This window comes from Ptychodera flava, chromosome 19 (assembly GCF_041260155.1).
Source record: "Ptychodera flava strain L36383 chromosome 19, AS_Pfla_20210202, whole genome shotgun sequence".
NCBI classification, from domain to species: Eukaryota; Metazoa; Hemichordata; class Enteropneusta; family Ptychoderidae; genus Ptychodera; species Ptychodera flava.
Window position 1 is genome coordinate 2,653,079 of NC_091946.1, and position 15,423 is coordinate 2,668,501.

Below are 15,423 nucleotides of genomic sequence, written 5' to 3' on the forward strand. Positions count from 1 at the left end.
GTAACCACTCTAGTCTAATCAAGAACATAAATATCAATAATCAAGCACACATAAATACACAGATTTGCCAAGTTTTGTATTTAAAAAAAATTATTCATAGTTTCTTCATAGACTACAATGTATAATGGATCCACATTTCACTGAGTGAAATTCCAAAAACAAAGTTATTGTACACAGATGCATGTGTTACCACCCTCTTCTAATCAAGCAAATTATGTCAATTATTCAGGGTCATATATACACAAATAGTGCATATTTTTAATTCTGAAAATTTTTTTTTACAGTTTTGTCATAGACTCCCATGTATAGTGGATCAACATTTTATGCGAAATTCCAAAAACAAAGTTATTGTACACAGATGCATATTTTACCACCCTCTTCTAATCAAGCACAATTATGTCAATTATTCAGGGTCCATATATGCACAAATAGTGCAAATTTTTAATTCTGAAAATCTTTTGACAGTTTTGTCATAGACTCCCATGTATAGTTTTGTCATAGACTCCCATGTATAGTGAATCAACATTTTGACAGAAATTCCAAAATCAAATATCTTGTTCACATGTGCACTTGTAAACAACCCATGCTAATCAAGTATATCTATATCAGTTATTAAACATCTGTATATGAACAGATATAGCTAGTTTTATACTGGAAAATACGCGTTCGTAGTTTTCTTATAGTCAACTACATGTATAGTGAATCAACATTATCGATAAAATCTAAAAATTACATTTTTTGTACAGGCATGCACTTTTTACCTGACACTTCAAGCAAAGTACATTTACATGAATAACACACATATGATTTGATATTTTTTGGACAACGCGTTATATCGGCCACATTTTGCCTTCCTTTCGGGAGGGCGACTTAAAAAGTATAGCAAGTCAGAAGGGGGTCTTCAACACATTGCGGGTTTTTTGGGGGGGTATTGAGTAACAGGGGAGGGTCACTTATTTTCATGCACGGATAAGGGGGAGGGTCACTAATTTTTGTGCATGAACTTTTGAAGGGTCATTTTTTTTTACGCAGCGGTTTTTCGAAAAATACCGGCCCACCCCCCCCTGTAATTTATGTCCAGTCCCTTAGTTTAGTAGATGATAAAGTTAGTTAAGTAGGGTGATACATAGTACTTAGTATACTATGCTATAGAGTTAGTAGTAGTAGTAGTAGTAGTTGTAGTTAAGTAGATGATAAAGTTTAAGGTTGTGGTGGTTAGTTTAGTAGATGATAAAGAAGTTAGTTTAAGGTGGTAGTAGTTTGTTTGGTAATGATTAAATAGTACGTAATTACACAAGGACACAAGTAACAAATTACTAATATCAAATTATTAAACTTAATCAGCTTTAGGTCAAGTTAAGTTTATACTGAATCATAATGGAAGTTGAACAAAACATTGGTTCAGGTATATCTTGTGGAAGCTGTTTTTCCAGTAAGCATTTAACCAGAAAGTCTAAATATGTGAGAAAATTCACTGGCAGAAACAGTAAAGCTCAATCAAACCTCCCCCATTTAAACCCTAATAATATGATAAGATCCGTAAATGAGGGTGATCAAGTTCTGTTTACAAACTCATTCGGGGAAATTTTGGTGGGAAATGTTGATATTAGGAAAAGTGCTGTGGAAGTATGTGTGGCAAATTCAAGTGGATCCTTTAAGCGAATTGTTAGAGATGTTAGATTAGCAAGAAAAGTATCCCTCCCATAAAGAAACAGCAAGTGATGTTCGTGACTAGCTCTGAAAGCTCTGAGACTGAAGGGTTCCCAATTTTAAAGTTTGCAGAAATAACTGAAGTATGCAGTGATGAATCAGTTTGGATTCGGCCCTCTGATGATAATTGTGAACTAAAAGTGTCCGTCGATGAAATTTGTGAGAAAGTCCCAAACAGAGAACGTAAAGTCAATGATATTCATAAAAAAATTGTTGTCTCTAAGCAACATAATCCTAGCGATGATGAAGTTCATGATCAGATTGCTGCCACACAAGGAATAATACAAAACATTACACAGTCTAGTGGTCAATTCAATACTAGCTTAATAGAAACTCATGACGAGTATAATAAGGATTTATTGGCATTGTCTTATGAAAACATAGCTAGCAAAGACAAACTATGTGAACTTCAAATGAAATACCGGGAAGTACTACAGTTGTATTATGAAGTAAAATCTAAATTTTCAATGGTTGTAAGACAAGGACAAATAAGAGAAAATGAATTATTAGATGTAATTAAAATGAAAGATAATGAAATTAGCAATAATGAGAAAGAAATCATGGCTTTGAACACAAACATTCACAATCTAATAACTAAATACGAAAAAGCCTTGACAGAAGCCAAAACTAGGATTGTATTATTAGAAAAGGAATTAGAAGCCAAGAAACAGCAGTGTACCAAGGTGATAGAAGAGAGTATGATTAAAGATGAAAAGATTAGATCATTAGAAAATAATATAGCACAACTGAAAGCTAAAGCGCATGTGCAGGTGCTTAGTAGAGATAAAGACACATTTGTATGTCGTAGCCCCGAATCAGATAAAAGAGGAACAGCATACCACAAACGCAAAACCTGCTATAGCTAGCAGCATAGCATCTCAAAAGTCATTAGAGCAGAGAGCCAATGCATTGAAAAGTGTAAGTATGATCTATGATACAATAATATTTTGTAGCGTTCTCCCCAGGAACTTTCAATATTGCTTGTTAATTATAAATGTTACATACTATAAATTGTTAATATTGTCTTGGCAGTTCTTGGATTCACTATCTGCTAAAGGAGAGGCAACAACAGATGACATAGTGTCAACATTGGCTAAGTTTGCAACTATTTATAAAGATGTCTATACCCAAGCCGGTATAAAGGCTGGAATTAGCAAGTCAAGGTAAGTGACTTATCCAGAACTATGAACAGTGCTAATGTATAGAATAGCCTCTGTTGGAAACAAAAACATTAAGATGGAGCCCCTCATAAATCAAATCTCGGCCAACAAATAACATTAAAGGGTCTAACATTGAATTACAATTCATATGACTGATTATTAGTACGGAGTAGCTCATGTTGTTTCTACTTTTTTCTTCACAGTGCTGTCTCCAACCGAAACTCTTGATCTTAACTACTACTCAGACTACCAATGAAAAGGTTACGTGAGCTCAGAACATTCCTTCAGTGCCATGGTATAGACATATTAGCAAGTGATGGAAAAATATATCACGAAATTTCAAGTAAGTTGTATTGCTGAAAATATTTCTCGACACCCTGCAAGATAAAATGTCAAGATACAATGAATACATGAATTCAGGTTTCCTTGTATCATGCGCAAATGAACGCTAATAAAGGTTGGCCAGTAAGTCACATTAATAGACAAGTCTGAAATGTACGAAAATCTTACTAATAAATGCATATTTTTACATTTATCAGAGCGAAATAGTGCTCGATAATGTTGAAGTTGGTGTAGCTATACTGCCGAAAAATGCCTCAGCAAAAGGTCCCTCAAAAGTCGCTTATGTTCGTCGTCCGAATTTGGAACATATTGTGCAGACCATCTATGATGCTCATGTGTCCAAGGGAAATATCAGTGCTGATGCAAGATTTAATGATGAAGTGTGGGTTCTTGTGGGGTGAGTACAATTATATAAAATCATACTGGAGACCGACTGTGCTTATAAAAAGGTCCAGAATAATTGTTTGAAAGTCTTTTCATATTGATTAATTAAAATTTGAATAAATCGGTGTCCATTTGCATATCATTCAGTCTGATTATAATGAAATATATTGGAGCTTATACTCAGAAAATTATCATTTTGCTAAACTGTAGGTAACTTTGCCCTTAAAATTTCAGGGTATTGTGAATTAGGCATACATTCTCATTTTTGGTATGTTCTGCTCAACAGGGTGATAAGGGTGGGACAACAACAAAGCTGTGTCTGCAATTGGCAAATGTTGGAAACTGCAGTGCTGATAATATTGAATTGGTTGCAATGTTTGAGGCGTACGACTCGTATGACAACATGAAACAGGTGAGTAGTATAATGGTGGGCAATACAGGGTAGTTATCTGACTGCCTGCTGCGTTTGCGTTCACATAACTCTGACCATTCATTACACTCTTAACATTACACAAGTCAAAATCAAGCAAATCAAAAGATACACTAAATCTGAAGTATGTGTAACATTAGGGATAGTTTAGAGTTGTCAGGGGGAGGGGTAGTACTGTTTTATGTGAAGGTGGTGCCATACTTACCTTGTGCTACTTTTTTTTATTTCAGATATTTGGCATGTATACAGAACAAGTTGAAGCCTTACAAACCAACTTTTCAGTGAAGATCTCTGACAACAGATTTCAAGTCCTGAGAGCTTTCCTTTATGGGGATTATGCTTTTTTGTGTAATGTGCTAGGGCATCAGGGTGCTGCTTCCAAGCACCCATGCTTGTGGTGTGATATTGCTAAACAGCAGCTCTCAAAGGGGGTACCACATTGCTCAGTAAAGCTTGATTCGGTTACCAATACATTTATTGCCAACCCTGACTGGGAACCTAGAGTCAGATCAATTGCCCAAATGCAGAATGATTTAATTCAATATGATAAAAAAGATGGCAAGAAGTACAGAAACATAACTAAGCCAATGCTCCTGCCTATACTGGATTCTGTGTATCAGATTGTGCCAATGCCTCTTCATATTTTATTAGGTCTTGTACTGAAATTTTACAATATGCTCGAGACGACATGTAGGCAAATTGACAGAAACGATAATGAAAGTTTATATGGAGTTTGGAAGGATGCAAGTGACCAAGCTGAACAAGCCAATTTGGAATATGAGGAGGCAAAGGCAGCGTACCAGTCAAGTCAGGAATTGTTAGCAGCCTTTGTATGTGAGCAAGAGAAAAAGGGAAAGAAAAAGAGGCAAAGGAGACGTTGCACTACTGAGGAAGATGCTTGCAATCACCCTTTGTGTGCCATTTCAGGGGTTATAAAACAGATGTTGAAACTTTAGATTGGGTACAATGCTCAAATTGTGAGAAATGGTATCATAGCATTTGTGTGGAATATGCATCTTCTGAAGTAGAGCAAGATGATTTCCTGTGTTCTCATTGTAGTGGAACTGTTCTTTCTAAATCTGAAATAATTGACAAGCAAACTGAAAATGTGGATATTGCTAATGAAATGTTTCAGATATGTAAAGAAAAAAAAATTGAAGCTAGGAGTAACTTGGACAAGGTATTGAAACTGTTGAGCAGCAAAAGGGTCCGTTAGAAACACAGTTAACAAATGTACTGGAAAATGTTCTCGGTGTTCGGAAACAGGCATATCATTCAAACTCTTTTGTGGGTAACCACATCAGCACTATCTTAGCTAGACATCAAGAGCTATTAGAGATTTTGAGTCCCCATACCAATGTCTATGAAAAATATTTACAACTTTTCAGCATTATGGAAAAGATAAAAAAATACATGGTTGCCAGGTTTCTCAGTGATGACGAGATTAAAGCTTTGAAAGAATTGTGCTATAAACTAGGGATGTGGTTTCCAGTAGCTTTCCCTGAAGAGTCGATAACCCCTAAATTCCATGTGCTTGTTATACACGTCCCTGAATTTGTTGAGAAGTGGAGGACAATAGGTTTGTTGGCTGAGCATGGTTTAGAATCTGTCCATTCTAAAATAAATGGACTTCATAGGACGTATTCAGGGATAAGAGACCGGAGGCGACATTTGAAATTAGTGTTTAGACAACATGCACTATTTAAAACTGCCACCAAAGTTGGAAAAAAAAGGGTATGTGATGATTGTTGGGATGAGGCAAAACGTATAAATAAGTGTAATGGAAGTGCTAAGCGAGGTAGGTTGAGCAAGGGGATTTGTCAGATCTGTGGGGCTGCTCATCAGTAATTTTGACTGTTTGCAGAATAAACTTACCATTGCCATGTAAATTTGGTACATTAAAGTGAAGTGTTTATGAAAATAAAGTTGATTAGAATTGTGACAGTAGTTCTTTGTCAGTTACAGTGTAGTTATACTGTGGTATCTATCTTGTACAGTATAAATTATTGAAAATGTGCCAAAGACATTAAAGCATTGTTACTGCACGACCCCCGTCTTCTAAGGAAGTTGAACTAAATGGTTCCCTATTCAATTTTACATGTGCAGTGTTGTAAATGGGTCCATGAAAATTTGTCATTTTGGGGGCTGTAAAGTCAACCATACCTGCATTAACTGGGAAAATTTTATTACGTTCTGATGAAATTCTCATCTAATTTTAGCCGTGAAACATGGTAAAATGATGAGAAAAAAACATAATGTGCTCTATTTAATTACTGACTGGCCACACCACCTTTAAACAGTGTGGATATGGTGATAGCTGGATAAAAACATTTCTTCATCTCACAACTAGGGTAAATGACATTTCTCAGTTTCGTCGCCAGAGGGCGCTGTGTTAAATTTCCTGCTCATAAAGCTGTGTTGTGGCTATGTATGTGCGGATGTATGTCCGTCACACACAAAGGCTCCCATACCCCCAAAGCTACAATCTCAGTATTTGGTGTACAGGTAGATGCAGGTGTTGAGATGTGACTTTGTTCAAATGAACACGTCAGTGTCAAAAATGTGCAAATGAGGTAAGAAAAAGGGAAATTCTGCAAATGTTCAGGAGTGGTGGCATGCCAGCATGCTACTCCACTGAGCTTGAGTCATTTCCTGTCATTGTTTATGAACTGTTACATATTATTAACAGACCTGCTCAAACTAAGGGACAGACCATTAGATCTTGGGAGGGGGTGGTCACAATGAAATTGTGAACATTTTTTTACAATTGTAAATTTCTAAAAAAAAAATTTTCCAAATGAGAAAAGCTGCGCTAATTTTTTTTTCTGAGTAAATTTTCAGATTTATAATTTTTTTTAGTTCAACGCTGTCTGAGGATATAATTTACATCCATATCAGTAACGCAAATAAGATTGCGTGCTGTAACTACAACATACATATGGCCCAGTGATTTATATTGCTGATAGATTTCGCGAAATGTTGCAGATCATCTTTTGACAAGCTGAGAAACTGTTTGCAAAAAATGTGAAATTTCAATATTTGTGTTTTTAGGACAATTTTTGCCCTTTTTTGATCAAAACAGCTATTTCTCTGTAGCATCATGTCCAACTTTTGTCAACTTGTTTTTTCTGGTTTAAATATTTCTTGTATTTTTTCTGGTTTTACTGTGCAGAAATCATTGTCATAAGGGACCGTCTCAGATTGTCGCAGAAGTTCAAAAAGCGAAATTCATTCGTTTAGGGAAGGGGTTTGACCTCCATTCAATTAGTGAACTTCACTTTCGCACTTTTATTTTGTGATCACAAGTTTTCGTGTGTTTATTTCAAATTAAAGAAAAACTTGACACTCTTGCCAACAAATTGTAACTGTTTCCATCTCGTTTGTGCCACAAACACAATTTACCAGTAATAACATAATGTATCCTAAACCTTTCATTCATCAAATTATACAAAGACAAAAGTATCATTTTTTTAAATGTGCTATTATAATTTATGAGCGTCTGCTCTAACCACTAGATGTCTTTATTCTCATTTGTAATGCACCTGGTCATAGTCGTTGTAATATGATTGAACATGCCTTGGCCCCCTTGTCAAAGTTTCTCGCTTATTTACAGCCCCTACCAAGTACAAATTGCGTGTTCACAAAGACAAAGAACAGCACAAGAGATGCAAAAAGGGAAAGTAAAATAAAATGAAATTTTTATGCGGTAAAATGCCCTGTTAGCACACAAATCTGATCGATTACTTTATTTGTAATGTGGCAAGGGGAATACGTCTTTAGTAGCTGTAGCAAAATGCAACATGTACTCTCAGGTAGACATGAACATTTCACACTTTTCAATTTTTGTTTAGGGGGACGGGGGAGAGGGGTTAAGACCTAAACGAAGAAATTTCGTTTCTTGAACTTCTGCGACAATCTGAGACGGTCCCTAACATCAACGTAGAATTTTCCTGCACTGAACAGATAGAAACAACATTTATTGTTCATCTTTGGTACCCATACTGGTATGTACCAATTCTGATCAAATGAGAGCGACACCGTATAATTGCAGTAATTTTTTCTATTACTGCAGCCTATCTATTTATATATCTGTATATCTACGTATCTATCAATATACCTAATAATTTTTGTAACACACCTCATCTAAACTCTGGTGTTTTGTTCATGTATGGTCATGTGGTACGGTGTGCATCATTTTGATGCTAATAAATGCAAAGAGCAACTTACTGTCATCAGTTAACACTTTCTGAAATGTAATAATAGTCCATAACAACTGTTGACCAGGGACATTTGAAAGTGGCGTCTACTCATGCACACATTCTAGAGAAGATGGCAGTGTCATCTGCAACCATGACCCTATCAAATTGATGTTCATGTACCATTGTCAATCAGTGTAGGGCTTCATTTCAAACACCTGAGCTACATCCAGATGTTTTATATTTGCTTCAATTCATCTACAGTCATAATATCACCGAGGCTTGGTGAAGAAGACGTCGTTTACCAATTCTTACACTTTCATGTCAACAAATCTCATCCTATCCAACAGGTGATTGTCTGTCATTGTCTTTAAACTTCTGAGACAGTTTAAACTTTGGTACAAACCAATGGCTCAAACTTAGGGAGGCTTGCATAAGTTCACTGCAACAAGTTACTCAGTGACCAATAAATTCATAATTACCAAGCGGTAATCTAACTGTTTACTAATGCTGATGGTAGGTGACCATTTGCTCGACGTGAGGGGCAAATTGATAGTCCCTTGTTTGGGCTATTACGTACCTCTCCTACATAGTTTTATTCAAAATTTTTAGGTGTATGTACAAATGGCAATCATATGCTTTACTTCCATGTTAGATGAAATCTGTTGAAAAAATAGAACGATTTTCATCATCAAACAGCGCATTGGTTGTGATCACCGCAGTCTATTAATTTGATTTTGCAAAATTTTGTGAAAACAGTATTACCTAGGTAATGCATGTAATTTGGTCATTTTGAAATCCCAAAGTTGTCAAGTTGAAAATAGTCAAATGATGACTATGCAGCCAGTCTCATCATCAACAAATCATCGTTGATTTCTATGGAGCATCGAATGTTTGATATATGAGGCATGTGAAATTGCATGCAGTCATTGCAGCCTGTCACTGCATGCAGTCATTGCAACCTTAGTCATTGCAGTCTGCCATTGCATGCAGTCATTGCAACCTGTCATTGCAGTCTGCCATTGCATGCAGTCAGTACAGTGTATTTTTGCAATATTTACTCTAGGATTGTAGAACCAGGGGACATTTGGACCCCCTCCGTAATTATTATGGGGTCATGACAGTTCATTTTTTGGAGTCACTCTAAAATGCACCAGGGAAAATGGAATTGCCCAATCATTGTTTATCAGTCTACACTTAGTTACCTTCTTTTTTAGCTCAGCTGTCAGCGACACAGAGCTTATCAAATAGGCTGATTTTCTGTCTCCACCCATCGTTCATTGTCCGTCCGTCAAATTTGATATGCAGTTCACTTTGGGTGACCTCAGTTAGATTTGTTCAAATTGTCTTAAAATTTGCATATTTATATTTTAAAGAAAATTTTTGTCATTTTTGGTAAAAAAATCTTGAAAAATTTTCAAAAAGGCAGGTCAGATAGCTTTGATATTTGGTATAGAGGTCCCCAGGGATGATCTATTTCAGATTTATGCAAATTGTGCAGAAATATGCAAATTTGTATTTTTAAGGCAATTTTTATCATTTTTGGTCAAAAAATTTGTTTCACCGTTACTGCATGTCTGACAGCTTTGATATTTGGTACATTTGATATTTAAATTATGATGAAATCTACAATTTTGTTTTTCTTGCATTTTGACACTGTGTGAGAAGAGTATACAGGTTCCTACAGATGAACCAAATGTGATATATCGAAATTATGATGAAATCTGCAATTTTTTATTTTGGGGCACTTTTAGCCATATTTGGTCAAAAAATATTGTTTCTCAAAAAGTACTTGTCAATTAGCTTTGACAAAAAAAGAAAAAGAAATGTTTCTGGTCAGCGCGCACGTCACTTGAACAACAGCGCGTCAACCTTTTTTTTCTGTTTGTGGCCGGCGGCCGTGGCTGACACCAAACCAAAATGGCTGAAGAGAAAGAGAAAATTCTTTGGGGGGCATGATCAGTGACTGCATGAACAGTATATATGTGACTATATTGATAAAACTATAAAACTGACCCTCCTCCCTCCCTTGAGAGAAAAAAAATTAAAAAATAAAAAAAATAAAATGCGCGTCGCCGCACCATTTTTTAAAGAAGGACCTGACCAGAAACATTTCTTTTTTTTTGGCCTTAGCTTTGACAATTGGTACACAGGTTCCTAGGGGTAATCTTATTTATGATGTTCTTAAAGAGGCACTCCCACTAGGTAACATTTCCAAAACACATTTTTGTAATGCCAACGGTCGATATTTGACGTGGCGACTGCGCACGGATCGCGAGATATCGATAAAAACATGTCATTTCCCGAGCGTACTTTTTACATCCCGAAGTTTCCGATTGTGACCCGAAATCCCCCGAAGGTTTGTTGTTGTGCTGATGGACTATATTCTAGGGAGTCCAAAAACGTTCGAATGACGCAATTAATTTACCTCCCACTGCGAAGACTTTATATACATCTTTATGCCTTTACCTCAGGTAATTTTGTTTTAAAACTTCTCCTTAGATTTTGTCGTTTTCATTATTCTCAATCTGTTGTATTAGATTTTTAACCAATACCAAATAGATATCAGTTTTTACGTGTTAAATATTAGACGCCTCTAATGACTACATTTTGTCGTCTGCCACAGTTATGCGTGTTTCGATACATAGCGGCCGCCACTTGGTATGCGTCTGCATACCACGCGGCGGCCGCAATGTATCAACCAAACGTAACTGTGCTGGTCACCTATGCGAATTCTGGTGGAATCAGCAAACTTTGTTTTTCGGTTTTTTTTGCCCAGTCAGTAAGACTCGGCTTTCTCCCATGGGACATGACCGATCACCGACGCGAGTGGTACTGAGGCGTACAGCAGCGTCAGCGTAGACTCGTACTCCATAGCTTAGTTGACAATGGCCCCAGTACCGAACGTTCGATGTTCGGAAGGTGAATTTAAGTGGGCCACCGGAATTCCAACTTTTACTTTTTTGAGGACATGTTTTTATCGATATTTCGCGATCCTTGCGCAGTCGCCACGTCAAATATCGATCGTTGGCATTAAAAAAACGTGTTTTAAAAATGTTACCAAGTGGGAGTGCCACTTTAAAATAATAATGAAATCTGCAATTTTGTATTGTTGAGGCAATTTTTGGTCAAAAGTGTTTCCCAAAAAGTACTAGTCTGATAGCTTTGATATTTGGTATACAGGTTGCTACACATCAACTAAATGTGATATATTGAAATTATAATGAAATCTGCAATATGCAATATATCAACTAAATGTGATATATTGAAATTATAATGAAATCTTCAGTTTTATTTTGTGGGGGAATTTTTGCCATTTTTGGTCAAAAAATGTGGTTCTCAAAAAACTACTCGTCTGATAGCATTGGTTGACATTTTCTTAGGGATTAACTTAATGTAACTAGATATGTTCAAATTATGATGACATCTCCAATTGTTTATTTTTACAGCTATTTTTACCACTTTTGCAGCTATTTTTGCCACGATTTGTCTGGCCACTGAAATGAGCTATCAAAGATTTCCACCTTCATCAACACCTGTCAAAAATAATTATTCTCTACATAACACAGCGAGCTATATTGGCCGCTAGGTCTCTTGCTTCATATACAGTGCTTCCGCAGTCTTTGTTAGTCCCCACGGGCGGACTGATTGGGTCATGTCCATCCGTCCGTCCGTCCGTTCACGCAGATATCTCAGACATGCCCCCTTCAATTTCTTTCAAACTTTGCACAAGGATAGTACCCTACCCCATACAGATGCACGTCGATTTGTTTCACAATGCGATCAAATTTGGCCGTGTTAGAGGACTTTTAGTTTACACGTCCATAGACTCCCATGTATAAGGCAGTTCTCCATAGACTCCCATGTATAAGGCAGTTCTCCATAGACTCCCATGTATAAGGCAGTTCTCCATAGACTCCCATGTATAAGGCCAAGAAAAATAAAAATTTAGTTTCTCATCGTATTCATATTGCAAAAAGGATGCAGTGACACAGTTTTTAGTCCCCACAGATGAAGTCCAGGGGGCTTATAGATTGGGTCATGTCCGTCAGTCTGTCCATCCGTGAGTCCATCCGTTCACGCAGATATCTCAGACATTTTGACAAAATGTCACGTGACCTCGGTGACCTTTGACCTCAAATATACATATTTGTCCATAACTCAGTAACCACAAGTGGTACACCCTTCATATTTGGTATGATGGGAGACCTTATTACGCCACATACTGTACCTCATTAATTATGTACATATGTAATTCTGAGCAAGCCAATAGAGCTGGATGTCTGATTTTTGGTATATAGGGATAACTATAGGATAGAAATTTTTTGACCAAATGTCATGTGACCTCGATGACCTTTTACCTAAAATATACGTTTATGTCAATAAATAAGTAACCACAAGTGCTATGTCCTTTATATTTATGAGGATGGGAGACCTTATGACAACACACGCTTTACCTCATTAATTATGCACATATCTAATTCTGGGCAAGCGAATAGAGCTAGAGGTCTGATTTTTGGCATATAGGGATTAATTAGCAATACAATTTTTTTTCAAAATGTCATGTGACCTCGATGACCTTTGACCTTGATTATACATATATATGCATAACTCAGTAACCACAAGTTCTATACCCTTCAATTTTGATAGGATATTAGACCTTACGATGTCAGATCTTGTACCTCGTTTATTCTGTGCATATGTATTTCTTGGCTGGCCAATACAGTTAGAGGTCTGATCTCTTTTCCCGATTTAGAACTTTAAAGGTATACTGTCACCTATTCCAATTTTGCCACAGTTACCATGGAAAGAGAAAATCTAACCAATCACAGATTTTAAGCGGGTGGCCACCTTTTAAAAACAGCGCCCTCACATGGGAATTTGTATACTTAGGAACGCCCCTTTGACCATATATGGGCATATATAGATTACTAGTGACTGTATACCTTTAACTTAGACATGCCTCATGTGTTTCAAATTGGGAACAACGACATAGACCTATGTGCCCATAGATCTCAACATATACACTCAGGTGATACTTCTTAATGACCACATTTCCCTGCCCCATCAAGACTAATACTCCTATTATAAGTGGGGACTATGTCATTGTCAATGACTTGTTTAAGATATTTTGGCAACCATGTCGTGAACACATGTTTTCTCGAAGTGCCCATAGGGAGTGGTAATTTGTATCACATTCAACCAAAACTGGGTAATCCCAAATTTATAGGGTTGGCAAAAAATAAAAGAATGTGAATATATTTGCACGAATTTGCATTTTCTGTACAGGATTGACATCATGGAGGTAGGAAGATGACATACAATACCTCCTCATATCATAACCATGGATTAGTATAGTAAACCTATAGACTCAAGTTGTATGGTCAATGGTGAAAAACTAAGGAACTAATGAAGTCCTTTACAATTTGAGCACCTTTCTGATCTTTTTAATAATGTCCGAAAATATCCAATTGTTTCCTTATTCTTTACTATATTTTCGTCGCTTTTAATGACATTCCCTGGTAGCTATGCTCATTAGATTGCATTTACCAACTGTCACCAGCTGGACAAGATTTGAAAAGCTGAAACTGCATAAGTTAAAATTGCTTTCACAATATATTTTTTTTTAAATTTATTTATAAAATATCAAATTCAAAACTGATTTGCTACCAAGTGAACTTCGAGTGATCCAAGTTGACGGAGCAAGAAATTGTGGAACGAAAACGCCTGTCTCATTATCTGCTGTAAAAACAAGTTTATACCGATTGATTAGTCTGTTTCAATTGGGTGACTTAAAAGAAAATATTATTTATGCGCTTTTCAATATTTTTACTTCAAATTGCTCTGGTTTTGTCGTGTCAAATGGCTTTCTAATGTTTAAAAAGTAAATATCTTTCAAGCTTGTACCCGGGCTATTTCGAGAACAATTTTATTCCTTAGGGATTCAGTTTCAGCTTTAAAAAATTGTCCAGCCTCTCGGTTTATAATACAGTTTCATGAGCATAGCTATCAGGGAATTTTAACAAACGCAGCGAAAATATAGTAAGGAATAAAGAAGCTTCTTTGGATATAATTGTACATTATTAAAAAGTCAGTAAAATTCTTCATTTGTCTCTTAGTTTTTGACCATTGGCACTACAACTTGAGTCTATAGGTTTGCTATACTAATCAATGGTTATGATATGAAGAGGTATTGTATGTCATCTCCTTCCTACCTCCGTAATGTCAATCCTGTACAGAAAATGCAAATATATTCACAATCTTTTATTTTTTGCCAACCCTATAAATTTGGGATTACCCAGTTTTGGTTGAATGTGCTACAAATTACCTCTCTCTTTGGGCACTTCGAGAAAACATCATGTGTTCACGACATGGTTGCCAAAATATCTTAAACAAAGACTGGGAAAGCAGTCTACATAAAAAAGAAGGTGAATAAAGTGTAGACTGATAAACGATGATTGGGCATCTCTATTTTCCCGGTGTATTTCTGAGTGAAACCCCCCAAAAAACAACTTATGGCACCATAATTTTTATGGAGGGGTCCCAAAGTTCCCCTGGTTCCACTATTCTAGATTCAACACTGGTGATGGGTTACGGGCTTTTTTTAACCGAGCACAAATTTTTTCTTTTCTCTCAAAATAATGTAAAATATAGTCAACACCAGAGAGGAATACACAGTTACATATATGTACATCTACACTTACGAATGTTTATAGCCTTCCTTATGCCATCCCTACCCCCTTCGTGTACTCGGTGTTTGTCGTTTAACATGACGGTCGAACAAACCTTAATAGAGGGAAGGTGCACATTATTTGGAGCTACAGATTTCGCAATTTTACAGAAGACCCATTTTATCAAGGGTAGGTACGATAAATGGTACAAAATACAAATTTGGGTAACACTACTTTAGCTCATAATGCTTTACAACAACCTGTCAATCACTTTACCGTTAAGAAACAACATCCAACCATCGATTTTTACGCTCCCATATATGCATATGTATATATGCAAATGGGAGGTATTCGTATAAGGTGGCAAAATGGCGTCTGTGTGTATGTATGTAAGTATGTATGTATGTCTGTTAGTCCGTCCACATCAAAAACTCCTAAACCGTAGCACCTACTGTCTTAGTATTTGGTGTACAGGTGCACCTAGGGGTGGAGATGTGAATTTGTTCAAATGAACATGTCAGTGCCAAAAA

The 15,423-nt window shown here is 36.5% G+C and overlaps 1 protein-coding gene across 1 annotated transcript; it reads left to right on the forward strand.

Annotated features, from left to right (window-relative positions):
- Window positions 1-3,108: 3,108 nt before the first annotated feature.
- LOC139118376 (uncharacterized) lies at window positions 3,109-5,968 on the forward strand. Its single transcript, XM_070681672.1, has 3 exons — window positions 3,109-3,213; window positions 3,883-4,008; window positions 4,257-5,968. The coding sequence occupies exons 1-3, from the start codon at window positions 3,187-3,189 to the stop codon at window positions 4,980-4,982; spliced, it is 879 nt and encodes a 292-aa protein (XP_070537773.1). The 5' UTR covers window positions 3,109-3,186; the 3' UTR covers window positions 4,983-5,968.
- The last annotated feature ends 9,455 nt before the right edge of the window (window positions 5,969-15,423 follow it).